This window comes from Heptranchias perlo, chromosome 16 (assembly GCF_035084215.1).
Source record: "Heptranchias perlo isolate sHepPer1 chromosome 16, sHepPer1.hap1, whole genome shotgun sequence".
Classification (NCBI taxonomy): domain Eukaryota; kingdom Metazoa; phylum Chordata; class Chondrichthyes; order Hexanchiformes; family Hexanchidae; genus Heptranchias; species Heptranchias perlo.
Window position 1 is genome coordinate 44115211 of NC_090340.1, and position 26433 is coordinate 44141643.

At 44.5% G+C, this 26433-nt stretch overlaps 1 protein-coding gene across 1 annotated transcript in view; it reads right to left on the bottom strand.

Annotated features, from left to right (window-relative positions):
* Positions 1-14255, bottom strand: part of mvda (mevalonate (diphospho) decarboxylase a) — a 34022-nt gene extending 19767 nt beyond the window's left edge. Inside the window, exons 1-3 of the mRNA XM_067998044.1 lie at positions 14117-14255; positions 2104-2174; positions 247-361 (exon numbers count right to left, since the gene is read on the bottom strand). Coding sequence (XP_067854145.1) covers positions 247-361; positions 2104-2174; positions 14117-14186 — 256 coding nt within the window. The 5' untranslated portion in view covers positions 14187-14255. The remainder of the gene's footprint in view (positions 1-246; positions 362-2103; positions 2175-14116) is intronic.
* Between the last annotated feature and the right edge of the window lie 12178 nt (positions 14256-26433).

Genomic DNA, 26433 nt, shown 5'->3' on the forward strand with positions numbered 1-26433 from the left:
TCAGTTCAACAAACCTGGATCTAATGTGGTTACCAGAATATTAAATGACAATCTGGAATTACAGCATGATTCTATCTTGTTCTCTAGGCCACTGGTTCACACTACTGCAGAAGGTGTGGACTAATGTATTAGTAAAACATAGAAGAACCAACACCTTCTAACACAGGTCAGGCACCAATAGTACATTTGATTTTGCTACAGTGCCATTTTCAGAAACCCTACATGGATTGTGTAATGGATACACACTTTCTCGTAAGCAAGTTTGCAGCCTTGGGCGGTTGATATTTTCCTCTTTTCCATTTAGCCATATTCTGTCCTCCTTGAAATCTCGGCTTGCAGCAACCGTGGTTGTACTTTTTAACTGAAATCACAAAAATCAGAAAGAAGTGGTGGAGTGAAATTGCTGAAACTCGGCATTAGGATGCAAGGTGGATTACAGAACAATCACACAAAACATCTTTCCAACAAATATTAATACTGTTAACTGTCGGAATAATGAGCTCCATTCTAGTTAATACCGGAATTCATTCAAATTATTTCCATATTCACAACTAGGAATTAGTTCAACCTATTGATCAACACACCCCCTCAAGGGTCCTACGGTTACCATTCCTTCATTAAAGGGAAAGGACTTGAATTTATACAGTGCCTTTCATGACCTCGGGACGTTTCAAGGCGCTTTACAGCCAATGAAGTACTTTTGAAGTGTCACTGTTGTAATATAGGGAAACACGGCAGATTTGCATAGCAAATTATGATTATATAGAAACACCTGATGAGTTTATGTAGTTTCATAGGTTGATGTTGGTTAAAACAAAATGTTCAATCACAATTGTTGTTTTAACTTCTCTTTATGTGACTGTTTTCAGTAGTTTGTTTTATATGGGAAGGGAGTGGTTATGGCATTAAAACATAATCTCCTGCTTCTAGTGTCAAGGCTTAAACATATCCCAGTCAGAGGGGATGAACATTCTCTTTCAGATGGCATTTATAATACAAACAAGTCTGACCAGTCTGAATGCTGCTCCTAGTCGATACAAGTTCACTACAGAAAAGTGACTAGTAATTCAACAATCACTACCAAAACCCAAAGACTAGATAGTGTGGGAAGTGAAATGTTAAACTGCTCTTTTGAGGTGGAGTTTCAGCCTTTGCTAGGAAATATTCAGATTGAGGAGGGAATTCAACATTACATCAGACCTGACCTGAAACTGGAGCTGGAGAACAACCACTCTTAAATGAATCAGTCTTTTTTCATTAAAATTACAGCAACATTGCATTTTCCACTTTCACACATTATTAGTTTCTGTTTATATAGTGTTTTTTTAATTCCAAGCACTAATGACAGCTTTCATTGATTCACAGAATAATGCAGACTTCCAAGAAAGAGCACACCATTTACTTTAAAAACCTTCACCAAAATATCTATCATTATACAGTCTCAAGTGAGGAGCCTTAATTAAAAGGAACCAAACAGAATGTCTTCAGAGACAGTTCAGTACCAGGTCAGCTGCATATTACATTTTGTACCACTCCATTCAATGGATTACTGTATATTTATTAAATCCTTCTAAAATGTCCCCCTCCTCTCCTAAAGGCACAAGTTGTACTTGAAGCCCACTAATACCTCAATCAAGTGGCCATTCTGCATGTGCAAGGCTAGACAGGGAGTAATGGCAAACTATTTGTCTATTCAAGGGCATGGGAATCACATTTGAGTCCAGTCCTGTCCTCATACACACTTTCCAGTAGGTGTCATTAGATAGCTATCAGGAAGGGGAAGCCTGGTTGACTTTTCCCTTCTCTTGCTCAGGGGCCAAGGCCAATAGTAGCACTTCAATTGCTGCCCTGGCTGTGGTCAGCTAACTCAGCACGAGCCAGGGATCGAACCCAAGATCTTCTGGTCTGTATGCCTTAGTACTACAATAGGTAGTGTCTTTACCCATTAAGCCATCTGTGGAATTCAGTGGATCACTTTAGCTGGAGGGCAAAACAGTACAAATGTCTAACAAGAATGGAATTCAGGTTTGGATATGTGAAATGTTCGATCATCCATCAACCCTATGCTTAATCTTTTAAAGTCTTTATAGTCTCAAACCATACCTGATTCTGGTGTAGTGTTACACTCAGTGAGGAATTAATTGGCAAAATTAGCTCTTCATCTCGTTTTCCCCCTGCACATAAGAGTAAAATAGCTTTAGATTCTCAGTATATCAGGTAACATTGAGTTCTTACTAATATCTACCCTAAATTTTCTTTTCACCAATTTCCATTTATGTCTTATAGTCTACTCTCTTGCCTTACTTTCAAAGAATAGTATGGGTTGATATTATCTCTATAAGCCCACTGCTACCCTCTGTACCTCTCTTGGCATTCTCCAAATGACCCACTGATGCACTACTTATGGGCAGCAACCCCAAATGTCCCATTCTCCTCTATCACCAACTTTCCCACTCAGTGCAGCCTCTGGAAGCTAACCTCACCAACCTGCTTCATGTCCCACTCACCCCAACCACCTTGGGCTCTACCAGAGGATCAGCAATCAGCGCCATCTCTGTATTTCCCTCCAGAATGTCTGTTCACTCACGACCAAGGCCCTTGCCATCAACAACCTCATCAGGGATGTTTGCATTGACATCCTGGCTATACTGTCTTCCACCTGCAATGCCCAAATTGTCACAGTGGTGGTGTGGCCCTTATCACTAAGTCAACCTTAGTCTCTTCCCCTTACTCCTCTGGGACTCGTCCTTCTTTGAGAGCCTCACCTTGTTCTCTGTAACCCTCACCACCCACATTCCCCTACCCCCTTCCAACCCCACTTCCTCCTGTGTCCACTCCTGGAAAAAAACTCTTCCCCAAGACACCTTCAAACTCTAATCTGCCTCGTCTAGCCATTGGCCCTCCAATCACCATGAAACTTATGTATCCATCCAACTGCTTCACCACCCTCACCTGCACCTTTGATGCCCTTTCCCACCAAATGTTTACTCTCTCCCATCTCGACCATTCCCCCCTGGTATGGCATCCATCTTCGCTCCCTCAAGTACAATGGCTGCAGACTTAAGCATATCTGGTGGACAACTGGTTTAACCATCCATCACCAGATCTGGCTGGACCACAACAAGCACCATCGACCCTCACTCTGCTCTTCCAAAACCACCTACTACTTCAGGATCATCATGGACAGCAACAATAACCCCAGGCTTCTTTTCTCCACTACCAACTTTCTCCTTAAAGCCACCCACGGTCCCCCCTGTCCTTGCAAACTACCACCCCATCTCCCTTTCCTTTTCAAAGTCCTTAAACATATTGTTGTCTCTCAAATCCATGTCTACCTTTCCCACAAATCCATGTTTTAATCTCTCCAATCAGATTTCCGCCCCTGCCACAGCATCAAATCGGCCCTATCGAAAGTCACAAAAGATATTCACTGTGACTAAGACAATGGTGCATAATCCCTCTATGACCTCTCTGCAGCTTTAGCTGCAGTCCACCACACCATCAACCCTCCTCCTCCAATGTCCAAAGTGGGACTGCCCTCACTTGGTTCGACTTTTGCCTATCTGATTATAGCCAATGATTCTCCAGCAATGGCTGCTCTTCCCACTGCATTATTTTCAAAGTCCCTCAAGGATCCATTCTTAGCGCTCTCCTTTTCCTCATTTACATGCTGCCCCCTGGTGACATCATCCACAGACGTGGGGTCAGCTTCCAAAGTACATTGATGGCACCAGCTCTACCACCATATTCTCTCAATCCCTCCACTGCCTTTATGTTGTCAGACTGCTTGTCTAACATCCAGTTTTGGATCAGCCACAATTTCCTCCAGTTAAACGCTGAACTACACTAAAGGCCAAAGCTATTGTATAAAATATAACTACAAACATGAGTAACCATAGTTTCTTTCTCAATAAGCCAAAAAGGCACACAGCATTGGGATAATATTTTTAAGTCATGATGCAATAGCTCTCTACAAATTTCCTTACTTCTGTATCTTTGATACGAAGATATCCATAAATATACCTCAATTCTCAATGGTAGTTATCAATTAAAACACCAGAACTATCCATTTCTACGTCACTATTCAACTCCAGGCAACTGCTCTCCAAGGATGATCCCGTCCCATGGAATTTTGCATTAGCTCGGACTATGTTCATCCTTGTAACCACTCAGAAGAATTAATCATTTCAACATGAACTATTGGACCGCTGCAACTCCTTGTAGATCGTAACATGGGGCTTACTTTGGGAAAGATGGCAACCCAATGCAAACAGAGAAAGGAAATAGTTCAACATTTAATACCCTTTGACTCTAAATTTCTAATCCCGACAACGTATTTATTTTGTTTCGAGAAAGAAAGGAACACCCTGCAACCCATATCAGCAAACCATCTGTAATGCTGCAGTTGCAACTTGACAGCTGGCAACACCAAATTATACTTCCTGCTCCATAGCTCTCTCAATGTAGTTATGTGCTTTGCATGCAAGTGAAATTTTGAACATTAGCAAGTAGTCAACTGTCATAGTATGACACAGCGCAGAAAGAGGCCATTCGAAAGAACTTTGAAAGAGCTATTTAATTAGTCCCACTCACCTGCTCTTTCGCCATAGCCCTGTGATATTTTTCCTCCCTTCAAGTGTTTATCCAATTACCTTTTGAAAGTTACTATTGAATCTGCTTCCACCACCCTTTCAAGCAGTGCATTCCAAATCATAAGAATTTGCTGCATAAAAAATGTTTCCTCATGTCTGTCTCCTCAATCACCTTAAATCTGTGTCCTCTGTGTTGCTAATTTTAAATCTGAGATAGATAGCTTTTTGCCAACCAAAGGTATTAAGGGATATGGGCCAAAGGCAGGTATATGGAGTTAGATCACAGATCAGCCACGATCTTATAAAATGGCAGAGCGAGCTCGAGGGGCTGAATGGCCTACTCCTGTTCCTATGTTCCTCTGGTTACCGACCCTTCTGCCACTGGAAACAGTTTCTCCTTATTTACTTATCAAAACCGTTCATGATTTTGAACACCTCTATCAAATCTCCTCTTAACCTTCTCTGCTCGAAAGAGAACAATTCCAGCTTCTTCAGTCTCTCCACATAACTGAAGTCCCTCATCCCTGGTACCATTCTAGTAAATCTGTTCTGCACCCTCCAGGCCTTGACATCCTTCCTAAAGTGTGGTGCCCAGAATTGAACACAATACTCCAGCTGAGGCCTAACCTGTGTTTTAAAAAGGTTTAGCATAACTTCCTTGCTTTTGTACTTCATGCCTCTAGCAATAAAGCCCGGAATCCCATATGATCTTTTAACAGCCTTCTCAACTTGTCCTGCCACCTTCAAAGATTTATGTACATACACCCCCAGGTCTCTCTGTTCCCGCCCTTCCTTTAAAATTGCACCATTTACTTTACACTGCCTCTCCTCATTCTTCCTACCAAAATGCGTCACTTCACACTTCTCTGCATTACATTTCATCTGCCATTTCTATCTGTCTGTCTATGTCCTCCTGAAGTCTGTTACTATCTTCCACATTGTTTACTACATTTTCGAGTTTCATGTCATCTGCAAACTTTGAAATTATACCCTGTATACCCAAGTCCAAGTCATCAATATATATCAAAAACAGCAGTGCTCCTAATACTGAGCCATGAGAAATACCACTGAAAAGTCTGAAAGAAACGTTCATCACTACTCTCTGCTTTCTGTCCATTATCCCAATTTTGTATCCACGCTGCCACTGTCTCTTTAATCCCATGAGCTTTAATTTTGCTAACAAGTCTATTATGTGGTACTTTATCAAATGCCTTTTGATAGTCCATATACGTAACATCAACTGCAATAACCTAATCAACCCTCTCCATTACTTCATCAAAGAAGTCAATCAAGTTAGTCAAACACTATTTTCTTTTAACAAATCTGTGCTGACTTTCATTTATTAGCCCATACTTTTCTAAGTGACAATTAATTTTGTCCTGGATTATTGGCTCTAAGTTTCCTCACCAATGACGTTAGGCTGACTGGCCTGTAATTGCCCGGTTTATCCTTCTCCCCTTTTTTGAACAGGGGTGTAACATTTGCAATCCTCCAGTCCTCTGACAGCTCCCCCATATCTAAGGAGGATTGGAAGATTGTGGCCAGAGCCTCCACAATTTCCACCTTTACTTCCCTCAGTAACCTTGGATGCATCCCATCTGGACCGAGTGACTTTTCCACTTGGAGTACTGCCAACCTTTTAAGTACCTACACGCTTGTCTAATCTCTGCATTTATACAAGCTCTGAAGTGCTAGATTGTATAAATACAGAGATTAGACAAGCGTGTAGCAAAGGCATAGTGGTCTTAATGGGAGACTTTAACCTTCATATAGATTGGGAAAAGCAGACTAGCAACTGTCAGAAAGGTAGTGAATTTCTCGAGTATGTCCGGGATAGTTTTCTACAGCAGTATGTCCTAGAGGCAACAAGGGGGCAAGCCATACTAGATTTAGTAATGAGTAGTGAACCAGATTTAGTTAACGGCTTAACTGTGCGTGAACATCTATCCAATAGTGATCATAACATGATCGAGTTCAATGTAGTGTTTGAAAGGGAAAAAAGTGAGTCAGCTGCTAAGATTCTAGACTTGGGTAAGGCTGACTTCAATGGGATGAGACAGAGACTGTCCACAGTAAACTGGGCAAATCTGTTAATGGGTAAAACGACTGATGATCAGTGGGAAATGTTTAAAGAAACATTTAATGCGATACAGAATTGGTTTATACCCGAGGGGCAAGAACTCTACTTGCCAAAAAAAACAGCCATGGACAACTAAAGAGGTAAGGGACAGTATAAGTCATAAGGAAAGGGCATACAAAAGGGCAAAAAATGGCACAGATCCTGGCGAATGGGAAAGATACAAAGATCAACAAAGGGTCACAAAACACATAGTAAGGGCTACAAAAAGAGAGTATGAAAAGAAACTCGCAAGGAATATCAAAACCAATACGAAGAACTTTTATGGTTATATTAGAAAAAAAGAGGGTGGTCAGGAGCAGTGTTGGCCCCTTAAAAACTGAAAGTGGGGATATTGTCATTGATAATAGGGAAATGGCAGACATGTTGAACAATTACTTTGCGTCAGTATTTACAGTAGAAAAAGAGGATAGCATGCCGGAAATCCCAAGAAAACTAATATTGAATCGGGGACAGGGACTCGATAAAATTAACATAAGTAAAGCAACAGTAATGAAGAAAATAACAGCACTAAAGAGTGACAAATCCCCAGGACCAGATGGTTGCCATCCCAGGGTTTTAAAGGAAGTAGATGAGCACATTGCAGATGCCCTAACTATAATCTTTCAAAGTTCTCTAGATTCAGGAACTGTCCCTCTAGATTGGAAAATTGCACATGTCACTCCGCTTTTTAAGAAAGGAGAGGGAAACCGGGGAGTTATAGACCAGTTAGCCCAACATCTGTTGTGGGGAAAATGCTGGAGTCTATAATTAAGGATAGGGTGACTGATGACCTCGAGAATTTTCAGTTAATCAGAGAGAGCCAGCATGGATTTGTGAAAGGTAGGTCGTGCCCGACAAACCTGATTGAATTTTTTGAAGAGGTGACTAAAGTAGTGGGCAGAGGAATGTCAATGGATGTTATTTATATGGACTTCCAGAAGGCATTTGACAAGGTCCCACATAAGAGACTGTTAGCTAAGATAGAAGCCCATGGAATCGAGGGAAAAGTACAGACTTGGTTAGGAAGTTGGCTGAGCGAAAGGCGTCAGAGAGTAGGGATAATGGGTAGGTACTCACATTGGCAGGATGTGACTAGTGGAGTCCCGCAGGGATCTGTCTTGGGGCCTCAATTATTCACAATATTTATTAACGACTTAGATGAAGGCATAGAAAGTCTCATATCTAAGTTTAACGATGACACAAAGATTGGTGGCATTGTAAGCAGTGTAGATGAAAACATAAAATTACAAAGCGATATTGATAGATTAGGTGAATGGGCAAAACTGTGGCAAATGGAATTCAATGCAGACAAATGTGAGGTCATCCACTTTGGATCAAAAAAGGATAGAACAGGGTACTTTCTAAATGGTAAAAGTTAAAAACAGTGGATGTCCAAAGGGACTTAGGGGTTCAGGTACATAGATCATTGAAGTGTCATGCACAGGTGCAGAAAATAATCAAGAAGGCTAATGGAATGCTGGCCTTTATATCTAGAGGACTAGAGTACAAGGGGGCAGAAGTTATGCTGCAGCTATACAAAACCCTGGTTAGACCGCACCTGGAGTGCTGTGAGCAGTTCTGGGCACCGCACCTTCGGAAGGACATACTGGCCTTGGAGGGAGTGCAACGTAGGTTTACTAGAATGATACCCGGACTTCAAGGGTTAAGTTACGAGGAGAGATTACACAAATTGGGGTTGTATTCTCTAGAGTTTCGAAGGTTAAGGGGTGATCTGATTGAAGTTTATAAGGTATTAAGGGGAACAGATAGGGTGGATAGAGAGAAACTATTTCCGCTGGTTGGGGATTTTAGGAGTAGGGGCACAGTCTAAAAATTAGAGCCAGATCTTTCAGGAGCGAGATTAGAAAACATTTCTACACACAAAGGGTGGTAGAAGTTTGGAACTCTCTTCCGCAAACGGCAATTGATACTAGCTCAATTGCTAAATTTAAATCTGAGATAGATAGCTTTTTGGCAACCAAAGGTATTAAGGGATATGGGCCAAAGGCAGGTATATGGAGTTGGATCACAGATCAGCCATGATCTTATCAAATGGCGGAGCAGGCACGAGGGGCTGAATGGCCTACTCCTGTTCCACTGTTCCTACCTCCACTTTATCTATTTTTATCCTATCCAATATCGCTCCTACCTCCTCCTTTACTGCTACAATGGCGGCATCCTCTTCTCTAGTGAAGACCAATGCAAAGTAGTGATTTATTACATCAGTCATACCATCTGCTTCCACAAGATCTCCTTTTTTATCCCTAATCGGCCCCAATCTTCCTTTGACTACTTATGTTTATAAAAAGACTTTTGGGTTCCCTTTTATGTTAGCTGCTAATCTATTCTCATTTTCTCTCTTTGCCCCTCTTATTCCCTTTTTTAGATCGCCTCTTTTCTTTCTCTAATCAGCTTGGTTCTCGACTGTATTATGAACTTTACTTTTGTCATTAGCCTCCGTTTTCTGTTTCATTTTAATTTCTATATCTTTAGACATCCAGGGGCTCTTCCTTTGCCCCTGGTGGGAATGTGTCTACTCTGTACTCGAACCATCTCCTCCTTGAAGACTTCCCATTGTTCAAATACTGTTTTGCCTCACAATTTTTGATTCCAATCCACCTGGACAAGATCCCTTTTTAACTCAATGAAATTAGCCCTCCTACTGTTAAGTATTTTTATGGTTGATTGTTCCTTGTCCTTTTCCATAAGTATTCTAAACCTGGTGATATTATGATCACTGTGCTCCAAATGCTCCCCCACTGAAGTATGCTCCACCTTCGTAATTTCATTCCCTAGAACTAGATCCAGCACTGCTTCCTTCTTTGTTGGGCTGGAAACACATTGTTCAAGAAAGTTCTCTGTAGATATTTCAGGAGTTCCTCCCCCTCTTTGCCCTTTACACTGTTGCTATCCCAGTCTATATTGGGATAATTGAAGTCCCCCATTATCACTACTCTATAATTCTTGCATCTTTCTGTAATTTGCCTGCAAATTTGCTCCTCTATCTCCTTCCCACTATTTGGTGGCCTGCAGTATACACTCAGCAGCGTAATAGTTCCTCTATTGTTCCTTAATTCCATCCAAATAGATTCTGTCTTTGACCCCTCAACTACATCATCCCTTTCCAGTGCTATAATAGTTTCTTTGATCAACACTGCCGCCCAACACCCCCGCCCGTCCTTTCTTTCCTTCCTTCCCTAACTTTCCCGAATACCTTATAGCCAGGAATATTAAGTTCCCAATCCTCCCCTTCTTTAAGCCAGGTTTCAGTAACTGTCACAATATCATAGTCCCATGTGGCGACTTGAGCCTGCAGCTCACCAACCTTATTTACCACGCTACATACATTTACACACATGTACTCCAAATTCATCAAATGCCTTGCATTTGCCCCGTCTGATCCCACCTATTTCTGAACTATTCTTTACTCGAGTGCTATTTGTCTCTCCCAGTCCTCAGTGCATCTTGTTTCTCCTCTCTAATGGTCTGGAGTTTGTTGCAAAAATAACAGACAGCCGAATGGTGTGCACCGTTATTTAAGGGCAAATGGAAGAGCAACTTCCAGTGAGCACACATGCGCAGTCAAACACGCAAATCCGGGAGTTGCTCTATGAGATTCCCCAGCTCGTTTGAAAGCTGTGAGGGAAGGACAGCTCACTGGTGAAATGAATGGACCAGCGCAAAGCTGAAGTACTGCCCAGCTGGAAACGGACTAATCTGCACAAAAAAAAGGAAGGTTGGGGTTTTTTTTAGGTCTAAACTAACTTTTAACAGTGTGGTAAGTCCTAATGACTGCCAAACAACCTCTCTGCCACTGAAAATTAACTTTTAAAAATGTGGAGTCTCATTCCTTCCAGTTTTAATTGTCGTTGGAGATTTTTAAACTTTTTATTTCTGTCTCTTTTAATTCAATATTTCTTACCCTCTCTTTATTTTGCTTTCTCTAACTGATTTTACATTGAATTAACTGTCGTAGCTTTCACTTCCTGTTTCTGACTGTTTGTCAAAGATGCTTCAATTTGATTGGTTCACGGGATAGCGAGCGCGTTTCCCTGTTCACACAGCTCACAGACGCCCAGGAGAGGACGCTGCACTTTTTGCAGCTCACCATTAGAGGGAGCTCCTGCACTAAAGCCCGTTGATCGTTCGTTCGTCGCTCAGTGCAAATTCTGGGCCAATGTTTCATCCTGGTGCCCATCCCCCTGCCAAATTAGTTTAAACCCTCCCGCGTGGATGTTGATCCCAGCTCTGATTAGGTGCAACCCATCCATCTTGAACAGATTCCTCCTGCCCCAGAACTGGTCCCAATGCCCCAGGAATCTGAAGCCCTCCCTTCTGCACGATTTCCCCAGCCATGCATTAACCTGTCTTATCCTACTATGCCTATACTCACTTGCATGTGACACTGGGAGTAATCCAGAGATTACTACCTTTGAGGTAATGCTTTTTAACTTCCTCCCTAGCTCCTGAAACTCTGGAGGACCTCAACCATTTTGCTTCCCATGTCATTGGATCCCACATGGACCACGACTTCTAGCTGTTCCCCTGTCCCCCTTAAAATGTTCTGCACTCTCTCAGTGATTTCCTTTACCCTGGCACCACGTCAGCGGTTGCAGAAACGCCTGTCTATTTAATGCCCTGACTATTGAATTCCCCATAACCACTGCATTCCTACACTTTCCTGTGCAGTCCTTTGCCCCATGGTACCATGCTCTGGACTGCACTCCTCAGGTGTTGTCACCCTCTCACATTCAATGCTGAAAACCTGTTAGCGAGTGACACACTCCGAGAATTTCTGCACTGCCTGCCTCTTCCTACCCACTTACTGCCCTGAGCTCTCTGTGGTTGTGGGGTGACCACCTCCTGGAACGTATGATCCAGGAAATTCTCAGCCTCCCGGATGCCCTGCAGTGATTCGAGTCGCTCCTCATGCTCAGAAACTCTGAGCTCGATCAACTGCTTTTTCAAAATGAATATTAAGAAGTTAATAAGAGTCCGCCAGAACTGCCCGGAGACTCTTCACACTTGAAAAAAAATTGCATCATTTGATGTTACATTACAGGCACTTTTTTTTTATATTCGTTCATGGGATGTGGGCGTCGCTGGCGAGTCCAGCATTTATTGCCCATCCCTAACCGTCTTTGAGAAGGTGGAGGTGAGCCGCCTTCTTGAACCGCTGCAGTCCGTGTGGTGAAGGATCTCCCACAGTGCTGTTAGGAAGAGAGTTCCAGGATTTTGACCCAGCGACGATGAAGGAACGGCGATATATTTCCAAGTCGGGATGGTGTGTGACTTGGAGGGGAACGTGCAGGTGGTGTTGTTCCCATGTGCCTGCTGCCCTTGTCCTTCTAGGTGGTAGTGGTCGGGGGTTTGGGAGGTGCTGTGGAAGAAACCTTAGTGAGTTGCTGCAGTGCATCCTGTGGATGGTACACACTGCAGCCACAGTGCGCCGGTGGTGAAGGGAATTAATGTTTAGGGTGGTGGATGGGAAGCCAATCAAGCGGGCTGCTTTGTCCTGGATGGTGTCAAGCATCTTGAGTATTATTGGAACTGCACTCATCCAGGCAAGTGGAGGGTATTCCATCACACTCCTGACTTGTGCCTTGTAGATGGTGCAAAGGCTTTGGGGAGTCAGGTGAGTCACTCGCCGCAGAATACCCAGCCTCTGACCTGCTCTTGTAGCTACAGTATTTACGTGGCTGGTCCAGTTAAGTTTCTGGTCAACGGTGACCCCCAGGATGTTGATGGTGGGGGATTCAGCGATGGTAATGCCACTGAATGTCAAGGGGAGGTGGTTAGACTCTCTCTTGTTGGAGATGGTCATTGCCTGGCACAAATATTACTTGCCACTTATAAGCCCAATGCTGGATGTTGACCAGGTCTTGCTGCATGCAGGCACGGACTGCTTCATTATCTGAGGGGTTGCGAATGGAACTGAACACTGTGCAATCATTAGCGAACATTCCTATTTCTGACCTTATGATGGAGGGAAGGTCATTGATGAAGCAGCTGAAGATGGTTGGGCCTAGGACACTGCCCTGAGGAACTCCTGCAGCAATGTCCTGGGGCTGAGATGATTAGCCTCCAACACCACTATCATCTTCCTTTGTGCTAGATATGACTCCAGCCACTGGAGAGTTTTCCCCCTGATTGCCATTGGCTTCAATTTTACTAGGGCTCCTTGATGCCACACTGTCAAATGCTGCCTTGATGTGAAGGGCAGTTACTCTCACCTCACCTCTGGAACTCAGCTCTTTTGTCCATGTTTGGACCCAGGCTGTAATGAGGTCTGAAGCCAAGTGGTCCTGGCGGAACACAAACTGAGCATCGGTGACCAGATTATTGGTAAGTGCCGCTTGATAGCACTGTCAATGACACCTTCCATCACTTTGCTGATGATTGAGAGTAGGCTGATGGGGTGGTTAATTGGCCGGATTGGATGTGTCCTGCTTTTTGTGGACAGGACATACCTGGGCAATTTTCCACATTGTTGGGTAGATGCCAGTGTTGTAGCTGTACTGGAACAGTTTGGCTAGAGGTGAGGCTAGTTCTGGAGCGCAAGTCTTCAGCACTACAGCCGGGATGTTGTTGGGGCCCATAGCCTTTGCTGTATCCAGTGCACTCAGCCGTTTCTTGATATCACGTGGAGTGAATCGAATTGGCTGAAGACTGGCTTCTGTGATGGTGGGGATATCGGCAGGAGGCCGAGATGGATCATCCACTCGGCACTTCTGGCTGAACATGGCTGCAAACCCTTCAGCCTTGTCTTTTGCACTCACGTGCTGGACTCACTGAGGATGGGGATGTTTACAGAACCTCCTCCTCCCGTTAGTTGGTTAATTGTCCACCACCATTCACGACTGGATGTGGCAGGACCGCAGAGCTTTGATCTGATCCGTTGGTTGTGGAATCGCTTAGCTCTGTCTGTAGCATGTTGCTTCCGCTGTTTAGCATGCATGTAGTCCTGAGTTGTAGCTTCACCAGGTTGGCACCTCATTTTTAGGTACGCCTGGTGCTGCTCCTGGCATGCTCTTCTACACTCCTCATTGAACCAGGGTTGATCCCCTGGCTTGTTGGTAATGGTAGAGTGAGGAATATGCTGGGCCATGAGGTTACAGATTGTGCTGGAATACAATTCTGCTGCTGCCGATGGCCCACAGCGCCTCATGGATGCCTAGTTTTGAGCTACTAGATCTATGCAACCCAAGCCCCTTTGGGCCTGGTCTCACACTTAAGCAAAGCCAAACTCCTCAGTTAGGGTACAGTGCACTGTCCACTTTACACTGTGGCAGAGACCTACAAAGGTGGCTGGTACGAAGGTAAATTGATGGGAAGAGTAACGGAGCAGGAGACTGAGAAGCAGGGCAGGTCTAATCCTAGTCATAGGTTCAGCGTCAATACTCACAATATTTTATTGCAGCGATATTCACAGGGGCCGTGCAGGTAACAACCGACATGCCCGGGTCCTCAGCCATCGATCAGGTGCGGCCGCTCCGCTGTCAATCGAGCAGTGCTGACCCGGCATCACGCTATGCGCCTGCGCCTCAATCACTTGGCGCTGATTGGCTGGAACTTCACGCCAGGTAAATTATCCACCAATTGGTAACAGGTCCTCTCCCACCATCACCCGGGGAAACTGATATTAACCAATCAGAACGATGGCACGATCCTCCCCCCCCCTTCCCCGTACGGCACTGCCCATTGGCTCGTTAAATGAGCCAATGAGGTGATGGAACTATGCCCGACCCCTTTAAAGCGCGGGGTCTGCGGGGAAACAAATGGATATAACAGCAGCTGAGAGCCGGCGCCATGTTTGTGCGGGGCAGAAGATGTCGGTGGGTTGCCGCTAGAGTTCGCTGTGGGACAAGTTGTTGTTGATGACTGTCGTTTGTCAATAAAGTTAAAAACTGATATCAACCGATGGGGCAGTATATTTAATGTTTAAAATGTTAATCCCCATTTATTTTTACCTTTAACTCCACACGCAGAGTCTCCAGCAAGTCCTTGGCTCTCCCCAGACTCCTGGTGCAGGTCTCTGTTAGAATCATGGAACCAGGAGGCCGCCCATGAGCAGGCAAAGAGGGGAAACCGAGGGAGGGGCAGAGGGGAAACTGAGGCACTCCCCCATTTCAGAGACCGAGACACCCCTCCCCATTACCAAGTCTCCTCGATTCCAGACTCTTCAGCCTCCTGTCGACTGCGATCCAAGAGGTCACGGCTCTCTTTGGCCGGTGAAGTCATGGAGCGGTGGGGGTCACTGCGGCGGGAAATTTAAATCATTGAATCTCCTGGGTTGCTGGAGTTGGCGCTTGGGTGATGAACCCCCAATTCCGGAAACTCCTGTTCATTCCAGGAGGGTTGGGAGGCCTAGTCCCTCTGCTCTTGGACCCCCTCAAAATAGTACCATTTAGTTTATATTGCCTCTCCATGTTGTTCCTCCCAAAGTGCATCACTTCACACTTACCGCATTAAATTGCACCTGCCACATGTCTGCCCATTTTCACCAGCCTACCCATGTTCTCCTGAAGTCTGCTACTATCCTCTTTACTAATTATTACGTTGCCAAGTTTTGTATCATCTGCAAACTTTGAAACTATATTCCCTATACCTAAGTCCAGGTCATTTATATATAACAATAAAAGCAATGGTCCTAATACCGATCTCTAAGGGACATCACTGCATACTTCTCTCCAGTCACATTAACATCCATTCACCACTACTCCCTGCCTCCTATCCCTTAGCCAATTATGTACCCAAATTACCACTATCCCTTTAAACCCATGTGCTTCTATTTCAGGTGGTGGAGAACCCTCCGCAGATGAGCATGGACCAGAACTTAAGGGGAGACACTCAGTCACTTGAACAATGTTAAATTTACTCTCAATATAGAAATTGCCAAAAGGCAGATAAGAAAACTACTTTTCTGGTGTTGGAATAGTGATGCTGCTGATCGCCAAGTGACTGTTTTATTTCTCTTCATTCGGAGCGTCAAATGTTTGTGCGGCGAAAGTTCAACATCCAGAATGTTGATTATGTAGATGTAGGAATTTCAGCTGACTTTTGATATTTCTATTACCATTTTGGTTTGTATGGAAGGGTAGCAATGATAGAGAAGCAGGATGGATGTGAGGAAGAGCACCGAAGTCTTGTATGATTATAATCAGCTGTTTTTCCTAGTTACAAGGTTCGAAGTTACAAAAGTCAGTTTAGGTAACTCAGGTTTGATTGTAATTTTCCTTGGCTTTTCCTTTTGTAGGTTGTCATAGGCTTTGAATACAGTGACCAAATGGAATACTGATTTGGGGATGCTAATACTGAACAGGCAGTCACAGATAATAATACTAACTATAGGAAGATTAGAATTCACAGAAGACTTCATTTACACATTCAGTTAATTTTTATCTTTATAACCTCCCAATTCAATTTTGCTTGATGGCCTGATTAACAATTGAGGAGGAGTCAATCTGGGTCATATTTGCATAATCACCTTGACAGATACAGATTGGTCAGGTATTGGGGCACAGCTCCTGCCTGTTCTCCTGGCCAGGTAATGATGAATGATATGGAAGAAGGTTAGAGGGGAGGAGTACTTAAGACAGCTGCCTGCCTACATCAAACACTTCAAATTAACTTCCTTTATTAGTTTAAACTGGCAATAAACAAGGCCTCAAAACCAAAGAGATCATTCTGGTCTCCTGAAGATTGAGGGTGTTTATTGCTGTGATGAAACAGATTTTTACCTGGCAAGAGATGTGCCTACGTCTACAAAGCAAAGAACAACACTGTCACTCCTGGTGGTAAACCGAACAAGACTCGCGTCATTTGGGGTAAAGTGACTTGTGCTCATGGAAACAGTGGCATGGTCCATGCCAAGTTCAGCAGTAACCTGCCCGCTAAGGCTATTGGGCACAGGGTTCATGTGATGCTGTACCCATCAAGGATTTAAAGCACAGCTGTACATAAATTGACAATAAATAGTAAATGGTCTAAAAAAAGGGCATATTTTGTTTTTTTTTTCTTTATTGATGATCTTGATAAAATAATAATAGAAGTTCAAACAGCTATTGATATTGACAGCATGGTAGCCCAAAGCATTGTGACTTTGGATTTCAGGATCTCTCCCATCATGATTTTCTATATTGCATAATCCTGATCTTATTCAGGGTATCAGGAGAAGATTCCAAGCAGAAACCTATCCATACCTTGCAAGGAGCCAGAGAAAATCAAAAAGCAAGCCAATGTACTTTGGCCTTGGGAACCTTGTAGTGACCAGCTGCAGAAAAGGACGGCCAGAGGCCAAGGAGTATGATGTCTGTGCTATGATCATAGCTTTGCAAAGTCCCCAGTGGAGCAGAGAAAGGGGTAAGTGTTGTTATCCAGCTGATAACAGATCAAACAAGCAACTTTATTCAGTACAGTTTAGGTGTGATGTGCCACCCAGTGCTGGTATGCTGTAACCTCCTCAGTGACCAAATGATACAAACTTCACAAGGACAGTGTATGTTTATCTCCAATGTACCTCTGAGGAAGCTGCACACACACTTAAGCTTCCTGGAATAATAATCTACTTTATAACTGTAAAGCTTCAGTATTTTTCATTAACAGTGTTAAACATTGAATCAAAATAAGTTGTCAATTCTTATTTTATTGTTTTTATTCTCCCACTCAATATACTGTTCTTCACCAAGAAAATTAAGCCCAAGGAAAATAAAATATCTTTCTAATCAATAAGTCCCCAAATATAGATGACATGTACAGCTATCAGTGTGGGTTTTATTTACTTAGGATGACCTTATTGGTGTAGCCCCCATGCCATATGAAAATACAAAGGATTCTAGGTTGCGCAGATTACATACAAAGAACTCCTCCCTCTAGCTGCTAGGTTTCCTGAGCCCTGGGAAATCAGGCCCGCAGCTGTTAAATTCAAATAGCTCCACAAATCTGAGAAATGGAGCCTCATTTAAATATTATAATCACAGTCCCGCCTCTCCAGAACAGGCTACTCTGACGCCCCTAAACAGGCCACGGTTAAATCGGAAGTAGGCAGGTTCGTGGTTGGTTGGGGTTGGGTTTCACATATTTACCGATTTAAACCCTCCCCCCCCCCCTCCCCCAACCTTCTCCCGCCCGTCGTGGGGAGGTTAAAATTCCTCCTTAGCTGTCAGGAAGCAATCTGACAACATTTGCCTGAGGAAGGAGGAAATCTCCGAAAGCTTGTGAATTTAAAATAAAATTGCTGGACTATAACTTGGTGTTGTAAAATTGTTTACAATTGTCAACCCCAGTCCATCACCGGCATCTCCACATCATGACAACACAGAGGCAGTGGAGGTGTCGAATGAGGTTGTGGAGCAGTAGAGCACATGTTATCAGCTTACATGTCGAAGCTGGCCCCTGTGAATGTGGGTAGGAGAATTTATATGGAGAGAAAGGTTTAGGGAGGGCTGGGTGAGTTGAGATGAAGATTGAAATCACTGAAGGTGAAAAGTCGCTCATTGTGGCAGCTGAGGGAAGAAAAGGAGGGTGGAAATTTTGGGGAGAAATTTGGGATGGGGCTTGGCATTCTCAGGAAATACAAAAAATGAAATCTTTTTACATCCAGGGTTCCAAGAATCATTATAACACCCAACAACACCACTTAATGACAGATAAAGATGTAAAAACAAATGTAGGCACTAAGTTTCATTCAGTGTACAGTTATACTGCTACTTCTGCCTCACTGCAAAGTGCTTTCAGTTACGTATCAAACCAAAGTGACAGCATAGCTCCAGAGTCAGGTCGTCATCTGACCTTAGAATTAACTAAAACTCAGCAGTGTGAGACCCTTTCAGGGAAACTATCTTGCACTGGGCTTAGAAACATGTGGGCACTTTATAAACTTAATACGGTGGGCTAGAAATTGGACCGCTTAGCGCCCGTTGTTTCGGCGCTATGCAACCTCTCAAAGTGCCAAGATGGCGTCTTGACTGTGCACGTATGTTTCCAGCATGACATGCGCCCGATGCCATCTTGGTACAGGTATTAGCACATGCGCAGAGAGCGAACGCTGGCAGCATGTAAAGTAGGGAGAAAATTTGTACAGTCAGTGTGCAAGGCTGATTTAAAGTGATAGTCACCATTTTGGAACTTAACGCTCAACTCAACACACAGTCTTAACCACACACGCCTGAAGATGTCTTAGAGGGCCTGGAGGACCCCCTACCAGTGCTATTTAAAGGGACCATGCAGGTTTTGTAGTTTAGTTGTTGGATTATTGCTTCTGGCTCTGGTGGAATAAGAAGTGTTTTTTGAGGCTCCCTTTACTTACTGAGAGTTGCTACAGTACATTTAAGGGTAGGTTGGCGGGTTCTGCCTTACGGTTCGGAAAGTTACAACCGTGGTTGAACAACATTCCTGGCAATATTGGGTGGTCTGCTAGGGCTCCCGCTGGGCATTGAAAACGACTGGGAGCATGCAGAGAGGCCACGCTCAGCAGGTCAAGCTGCGAGGTGAGGGAGGAGGAGGAGGCGCGGGGCACTGAGCAGGAGGCTGTATCCAATGAGAGCCTTCTGGGATCAATTCTCATACCTCAACATGAGTGAGGAGCATTGCATCCGACAGCTGAGGTTCACCAAGGAGGCCATGACAGAGATCTGTCAACTGCTGCGGCCACAACTACAGCCTCAGAGCAGGGTAAGGACAGCATTGCCTGTGGCTATGAAGGTCACCGTGGCGCTGAATTTCTACAACTCAGGATCATTTCAGGCCTCTGCTGGCGACATGTGCAATATCTTACAGTATGCAGTGCATTGCTGCATAAGGGAGGTCACAGATGCACTGTACCAGATGAGGAACAGGTTCATCACCTTCCCTCTCCACAGAGACAAGCAGAACGAGCAAGCTCGCATTGCTGGCTTCCCCATGGTGCAGGGTGCCATTGACTGCACGCACATTGCCCTGTGTGTCTCGCACATCAACTCGGCCATCTTCGTCAATTGAAATGGCTTCCACTCCCTGAACGTGCAGCTGGTGTGCAACCACACACATCGGATCTTGGAGGTCGATGCCCGTTACCCTGTGAGCAGTCACAACACCTTCGTTATGCAGCAGTCCAACGTGCCAGCGATCTTTCACCCGACTCGGGAAGTCAAAGGCTGGCTACTGGGTGACAAGGGCTATCCCCTCGTGCGGTGGCTCATGACTCCAGTCAGGAACCCATGCACATGTGCAGAGCAGGCCTACGATGAGAGCCATGCTGCCACATGCAATGTCGTGGAGCACACCATAGGCCTCCTCAAACAACGCTTCCACTGCCTGGACCGTTCTGGAGGAGACCTCCAGAACTCCGCTAAGCGGGTGGGAAGATTCATGGTGGTATGCTGCATGCTGCACAACCTTGCCATCATGAGGGACCAGCCCCTGCCATCGATGATCGGAGAAGATCCAGAGCCAGAAGTGGAGGAGGAGGAGGAAGAGGCTGAAGAGGGGGAGGAGCCAGAGGAGGAAGTGGAGGAAGACACAAGGGTGCAACAGGAAACACACGTCTTGTCTGCAAGGGCTTTGCACGCTCGCCTGATCCGTGTCCGCTATCAATAATGTGAACTACATCCCCTAACTCACCAACAGTCCTACATTCCCCGCTTGTCCACTCCCTCACGACCATCAAATCACCCTCCATCTGATTACACATTGCTTTCCCCCTCAGCTCATAGGACAAATAAAAACCACCACCAAATGCAAATTTGAAGTCATATTTATCAATTAACAAATTAAATTATGCAAACAGAACAGGACTATTCACCTTTGTGCATTTCCATGGTGCCTGTTGTTCGTGTGCCTTTACCTATTCTAGTGCTCCTATGAGGTGCATCCCCAGTGGCTGGAGCATGGGTGATGAGAGGCTGCTGGTCTTCAATGGAGGAGCGTGCAGATGGCCTTGGAGGATGACCTCGAGCAGCTCTGGGCCGGGAGGGCCCGGCTTCAGACTGCACCATCTCAGCATGGGCTGCAGCAGTCTGACTTGGCTGGCTGATAGGCACAAACAAGGGCCCTGGCGGAGTGGCAGGGGTGGGAGCAGGAAGGCTGTTGTCCTGAGAGAGGACAGCAGGTCCGACTGCCGTAGTGCCACTGCCATTGTGCCACTGCCACTCTCCCGGGGTGATTAGCTGGAGAACGGATTGCTAGAGTGCTGTGACGCCCTGGGAGCCCCGTTCCACAGTGGTACCCAGAACCATGATAGCAGCAGTCTGAGCTGCCATTGCAGCAGTCTGAGCTTCAACCGTAGCTTGCAGATCTTTGATCACATCGATTTGTGCTGCAGTGGCAGCTGTTTGACTTGCAAAGGAAGCTGTGACATCGGTCATCAGGTCCTGCGTCATGGTGGGTTCCACAGGTGTGCTGATGGAGGTGACCACCCGTTCCATGTGAGAAAGGATGGGCTCCAAGCTCGTCGCAAAGCCCTGTGCCAAGTTTAAGGTGGATTCCTCCATGCCCCTTCTCATTGTGTCCAGACTTTCTGGCAGGCTTTCCAGTGCACCAAGCATTTGGTGGTGTACGCCCATCAGCAGTCTTCTGTAGCCTGGCCCATCGAAGTCATCATCTGACTCCTCTGCAGCAGAATTAGTGAGCGACCCCAACCTCCGGCGAGCTGGCACCTGTGGTTTCCATTCCCCCCGCCCTGGCTCCTGCACATTTGTGCCCGGTGTCTCACCACGTGCAGATCCCTCCTCTAACCTAGCCTCTAAAGGACGCGCAGTGTCAGTCTCTGAGCTGGTGAATGCGAGTGTCAGATTGAGTGATGGTGTGGCTTCAGTGTCCCCCTCCTCCTCCTCCTCCTCCTCAGACGGTGCCGCCACGTGTTCTTGGGTATCTGCAATGACAAAGGGAAACAGGGTGAGTTGTGGAACGGGGAGAGGAGCAAGTAAGACGAGTGTGCTGACAGCATCTGCAGTACGTGAGTAAGAAAAGATTATGGGAGGAGGGAGATGTAGGAAACGAAAAGGAGCATTAGATATGCAGAGACCCCCTTCATTGGGACCTCCAGCATGGCATCTGGTCACGGGTGCAGCGACAGCCCGCCCAGTGATCAGAAGCACAGACTCCTCCAAGGGGGTGAGGACGTGTAAACATGCCTGTCCACCCTCAAGTCCCTCCTGCTGCCAGCTGTTATGCGCTACCTTCTCCTGCAAGACAGAGGGCAGTGTGTCAGTGAGTATCCTGAAAGTGTCTGGGTGTTGTTCCTGTCATGGTTGAATAGCTGCCAATGTGTGTGACCTGTGAGTGGTGGTTGTGTGGCCTGCAAGTGTGGTACTATGTGAGGGTGAGATGCAGAATGCCTAGTGCACTGTATGGATAGGCAGTGTTTGTTGGTGGATGGGTGACGGTGGGGAGGTGTGATGCATGGACCAGTGGTGCAGTTGGATGAATGTGCCACTTGACACTTGCAATCACTCACCTTAACCACTCCTGTCAAATCATTGAATTTCTTTCGGCACTGCACCCACGTGTGTGGTGCAATGCTCCTGGCGTTCACTTCCTGGGCACAGCCTCCCAAAGCCTGCAGAGCTGGAGTCTGGAGGGTCTCCTGTCATCCTGCGGGTACATATTGGCCCTCCTTTCGTCCACCCCCTCCACCAGGGCCTCCAGTGCATCATCGGAGAAGCGTGGGGCCCGCTCTCGCACTGGTCCCGCCATCCTTCCGGCCATCTCTCCCTCCTCCCAATGGACTGTGCATGTGCCATTTAAAATGTGCACCTGCACCTTTAAGACGTGCAGGCTGCCAATGACGTGTGCTGGCCACACCCCATTTCAGGCTTCCTAATTCTCCGTGCAGCCTCTCAGCAGCGCGGGTAGCGCTGGCTGCATGGAGCTATCATGCTAATTAGCAGGCAGCACGAAGTTCACGTGCTGCCTGCACAGGGGCCACCGGGCGCGGGTTAGTAGCGGATCGCGCTACCCGCGAGTGATAATTGGCCTTATCCAATTTAACCCCCATTGTCTTTTAATGTATTGAGAGCACAAGCACTCTTGTTGTTGCTCTCAAAACATTAAAAAATTCCTGCCAGATAGCAAGGTTAGCAAGCAATTCGCAGCACACACTATGACTTGGGTACTGCTGGCTGTGCTTCACACTCTACAGCTACTGGTCTTAGACCAGCTGTGGAGTACAATTGCAGCCTCAGATGCAAATGAATGAATCTCACATTAAAATGACTGTAAGAGAAACAATCATGTGACGATCACACCATTAACGCTTTTCAGAAAGTGTTACTGTAAAACTCATCATTTTGAAAGGTTGTTCTTTTCTTTTTTTTTGTAGCAGCTGTAACTGTTATAATCCCTAACAGAACCTTTCCCCTTCCTTAACAGGATGACAACTCATGCCCCCCAAGGAAATATTGTACATTTCCTGTCAGTTTTTGCAAATACAAAACAATATTTTCTCGCCCTCAATTGCCTTTCAACAAGCTGTGAAATGAATTATCCAACACATGTAAATGTTTGCTGTCTGACTATTTTCCAACACTGTTCATGTGCAAGCTTAATTTCAAATTATAGTTTTAAAGTGACTACTGGTGAAAGGCTTTCTTTATCCTGCCAACCATTGCTTGAAAATCTTGTAGCTGAGTATGGAGGTGACTTCATAAGGAGTTGAATCTTCACTGAACCTTTCATCCACGGGGACCAGGTGGAGCCACTGAGAGAAAAATAGCTTCAAGTATGTGAATAGGACTGAAGTGGCTTCATTTGATGTTGCTGGAGATTACTCATCTTTTATTTATGACTTGGCTTGAAGAGGGCTTTTGTTCCCTCAGTGCTTATCATTCAGTGGAATTGCTGCCACTGCATTATTAATTGTCATTCTAGTTTTGGCTAGTTGTCTTGCATTAACTCAAGATATTCAAATGCATTGCAAGTAGATTGTCCACAACAATCTTTTTTGACAAATTCTTTGAACCTTCACCCTTTGGAATTTGGTTTGTAAATATGGTCATCTATGTAATCTATACAAAAATGGTAGGAAGTTAATAAAATACCTATAGACTAGATCGCTGATTTTTTGCATCCATTGTTTAATAAGTGGGCTTGAGAGATTCTAGTGTCTGTCTTTTCAGCATTTACATCATAGATACTTCCATCTTCCATCTCCAGTCTGACTTATATTCTGATTATACCCATTTTGTTCCATTATGAAGATTATCACCATTACTTTTTCACAGGTTACAAGAATTGAAATGGTAGCACATTTATTATTGTTTTTTTCATATGAATGATTTTCAGTCTGTATTGCTACCTATTTATTAGGAAGATGGATATAGGAAAACTGTATTAGTGAAACAACTCCAAATATCCCAAATCTCTCATCATGTGATGGAATGAATGACCATTTCACCTACACCTACCCATTTAGGTCAAAAGTCAAGCACTCATTTTCTGTTCGATACACAATAATAAGTTCTCACCAATCAATGGAAACTAATAATTCTACTCATAAAGTGCTTAACCATTGTCTCTGCACTATGCATTTTAAAAGCATCCTTTCCAGTTTAGCTTCAAGAAACAATAGATCTCAAAATCGCATTCCTTTTTGCAAAGAATGGAGGTTCTCTCCAGCCAACCTGGAGAAATAGGAAGCTCAAGCTTAGGTAACAATCCAAAGATAACAGTTACCAGAATGCAATCAATTTCAGAATTGCAACTTGCTGGTTCCTCTGTTTTACAAGTCAATCAGTAATTCCTAATCAGCTGGCTCTTAATATTCTGACAGTAATATAGAGCCAACCTTTGTCTTGACGAAAAAGACTTCATTAGGAAAAGGCTCCACTGTATGAGAAACAACACTTATTTAGATTTTTGTTTAATTTACACCTGCTCCATGTGCTCTCGGTTAATCTTTCCCCTGCGTTAGATTATTTTTATTTCTTTGTAAATTTCTCTATTTTTCTCTTTTATGAACGTTCTGTAATGAAAATGAAACACAGTAAATTTTTTTAAATATTAAATCTGGATGAAACATGAGTAGTGGGGACAAAGGCTGGATCTGACCTTGCCATGTCCAGGACATCTATACCAAAGGCAGCCTGGGGTCACAAGAGGATCAGGTCACAGGGTAACTTTTCAGGATATAAATCAGAGCACCAGCTTACTTACCATAACTTGTCAAGAGAAGTGCAAATATGCTAAGTATCTCAAAAACTCGCAATCTTGCTTTTTTCTGTTATTTTGCACTTTTTTCTATTAATTCTACACAAAATTTTCAAGGACTCAATTAATAAAAAACATTTTTTGAGGAAAGGTTGAACTCCAGTCTAGGTTATCTGTAAAAAAATGGGCAGTATCTGCTCACATGAAATGTAATAAAAACCTGTTTGTTTACAATTGGATTTCCTCTTCTACTTTGTAATTAAACACCCTGGGATAGTCCTGTGGAATATAGAATGATCCTTTGTGGCTCTAATTATTTGACAGCAAGGGTCCTTTTCCCTGCCCTGCTCTGTCTCCACATCTCTGCCTTTGTCAAAAATTAGCATAACCTCAGAACCTTTCAGTGTTTAGGCGTGAAAGGCTCCCAGCAGCAATGCATTGATGGTGCATAATGGACACAAAATGGCTGGATTTCTGCATGAAATAAAACAGGTTGTACAAAAGAGTCTCAATGGAAAGTAAGTGAAAAACACTGATGGGTGTCTTACCTTCTTTAAACTGGAAATGGGGTGAAGGTTATATTTCAGCCTTCAAAACCCACCACGGCAAAAATCTTGAACTTCATTTCCATCTTATTCTGGTGTTGCTTTTTTCTCCATAATTTTTTTCATGTGCTATTTTCTGTTAAAATCCCCCACTGGAATGCCTTGAAATAGCATTAAAGACACTAGCATCCTGACTAAGACCCTAAATTCAAATCACAGCCTTGACTGGCATTTACAAATGGCCATCTCCTATAAGTTAAGTTATATCAATCTGAGGTCATCCAAATAGTAGACAGAAAATGTTCACTGCAAAGTGGTTATTGGAGGATGGGTGGGAAGGGGCGAAGAGAAGAAAGTAGGTAGGTGACATATTTGTAACTGTGCTCATCTGTTTCTGACCTCCTCTCCCCACCCTGACTTAAAATGATAGTATGAATGCAAGGGATTAACATGATGGAGGAAAACATGGCATAAATGGAAAAAAAAATTCTAAATGATCAAGGTATCTTCAGAATAAACCAATTTAATATAGAGAAAAAGTTGTAAGAGCTGGGATAAGAAACAAAAATATAGTTGCGGGTATAGTGATTATGGTGTTGAACCTGGGATATAAAAATGAACAAACCAATGCACAGTGAAAACCACTTATAGTGAATTCCAATACAGTGATATTCTGTTAAAATGAACATTTCCAATGGGCTCGATTTTACCAGCGGGTTTCGTGTGCGTTTCCAGCGGGGGGGCCCCGAAAATCCCGATATCCAGGCACGTGACCGGATCGCGCCACGATCCCGCCCACTTCCGGGTTCCCCGATGACGTGCGGGGGTGTGTGCGCAGTCCCCACTGGTGGGAATCCCGCAGGCAATTAAAGCCAGCGGGATGCCACTTGAGTGTATTTATTTTGCTTGTTCAGGTCATTAACTGACCTGATTAAGGGACTGTGTGTGATTTTGGAGAAACATGGGACTGTTTCACACACTGGGGGAAACAGTCCTAGTTGAACTGGACGTGTTGCAGCCGTCAGCCTGTGGCAGCTGCAAAGGTCCATTTGAC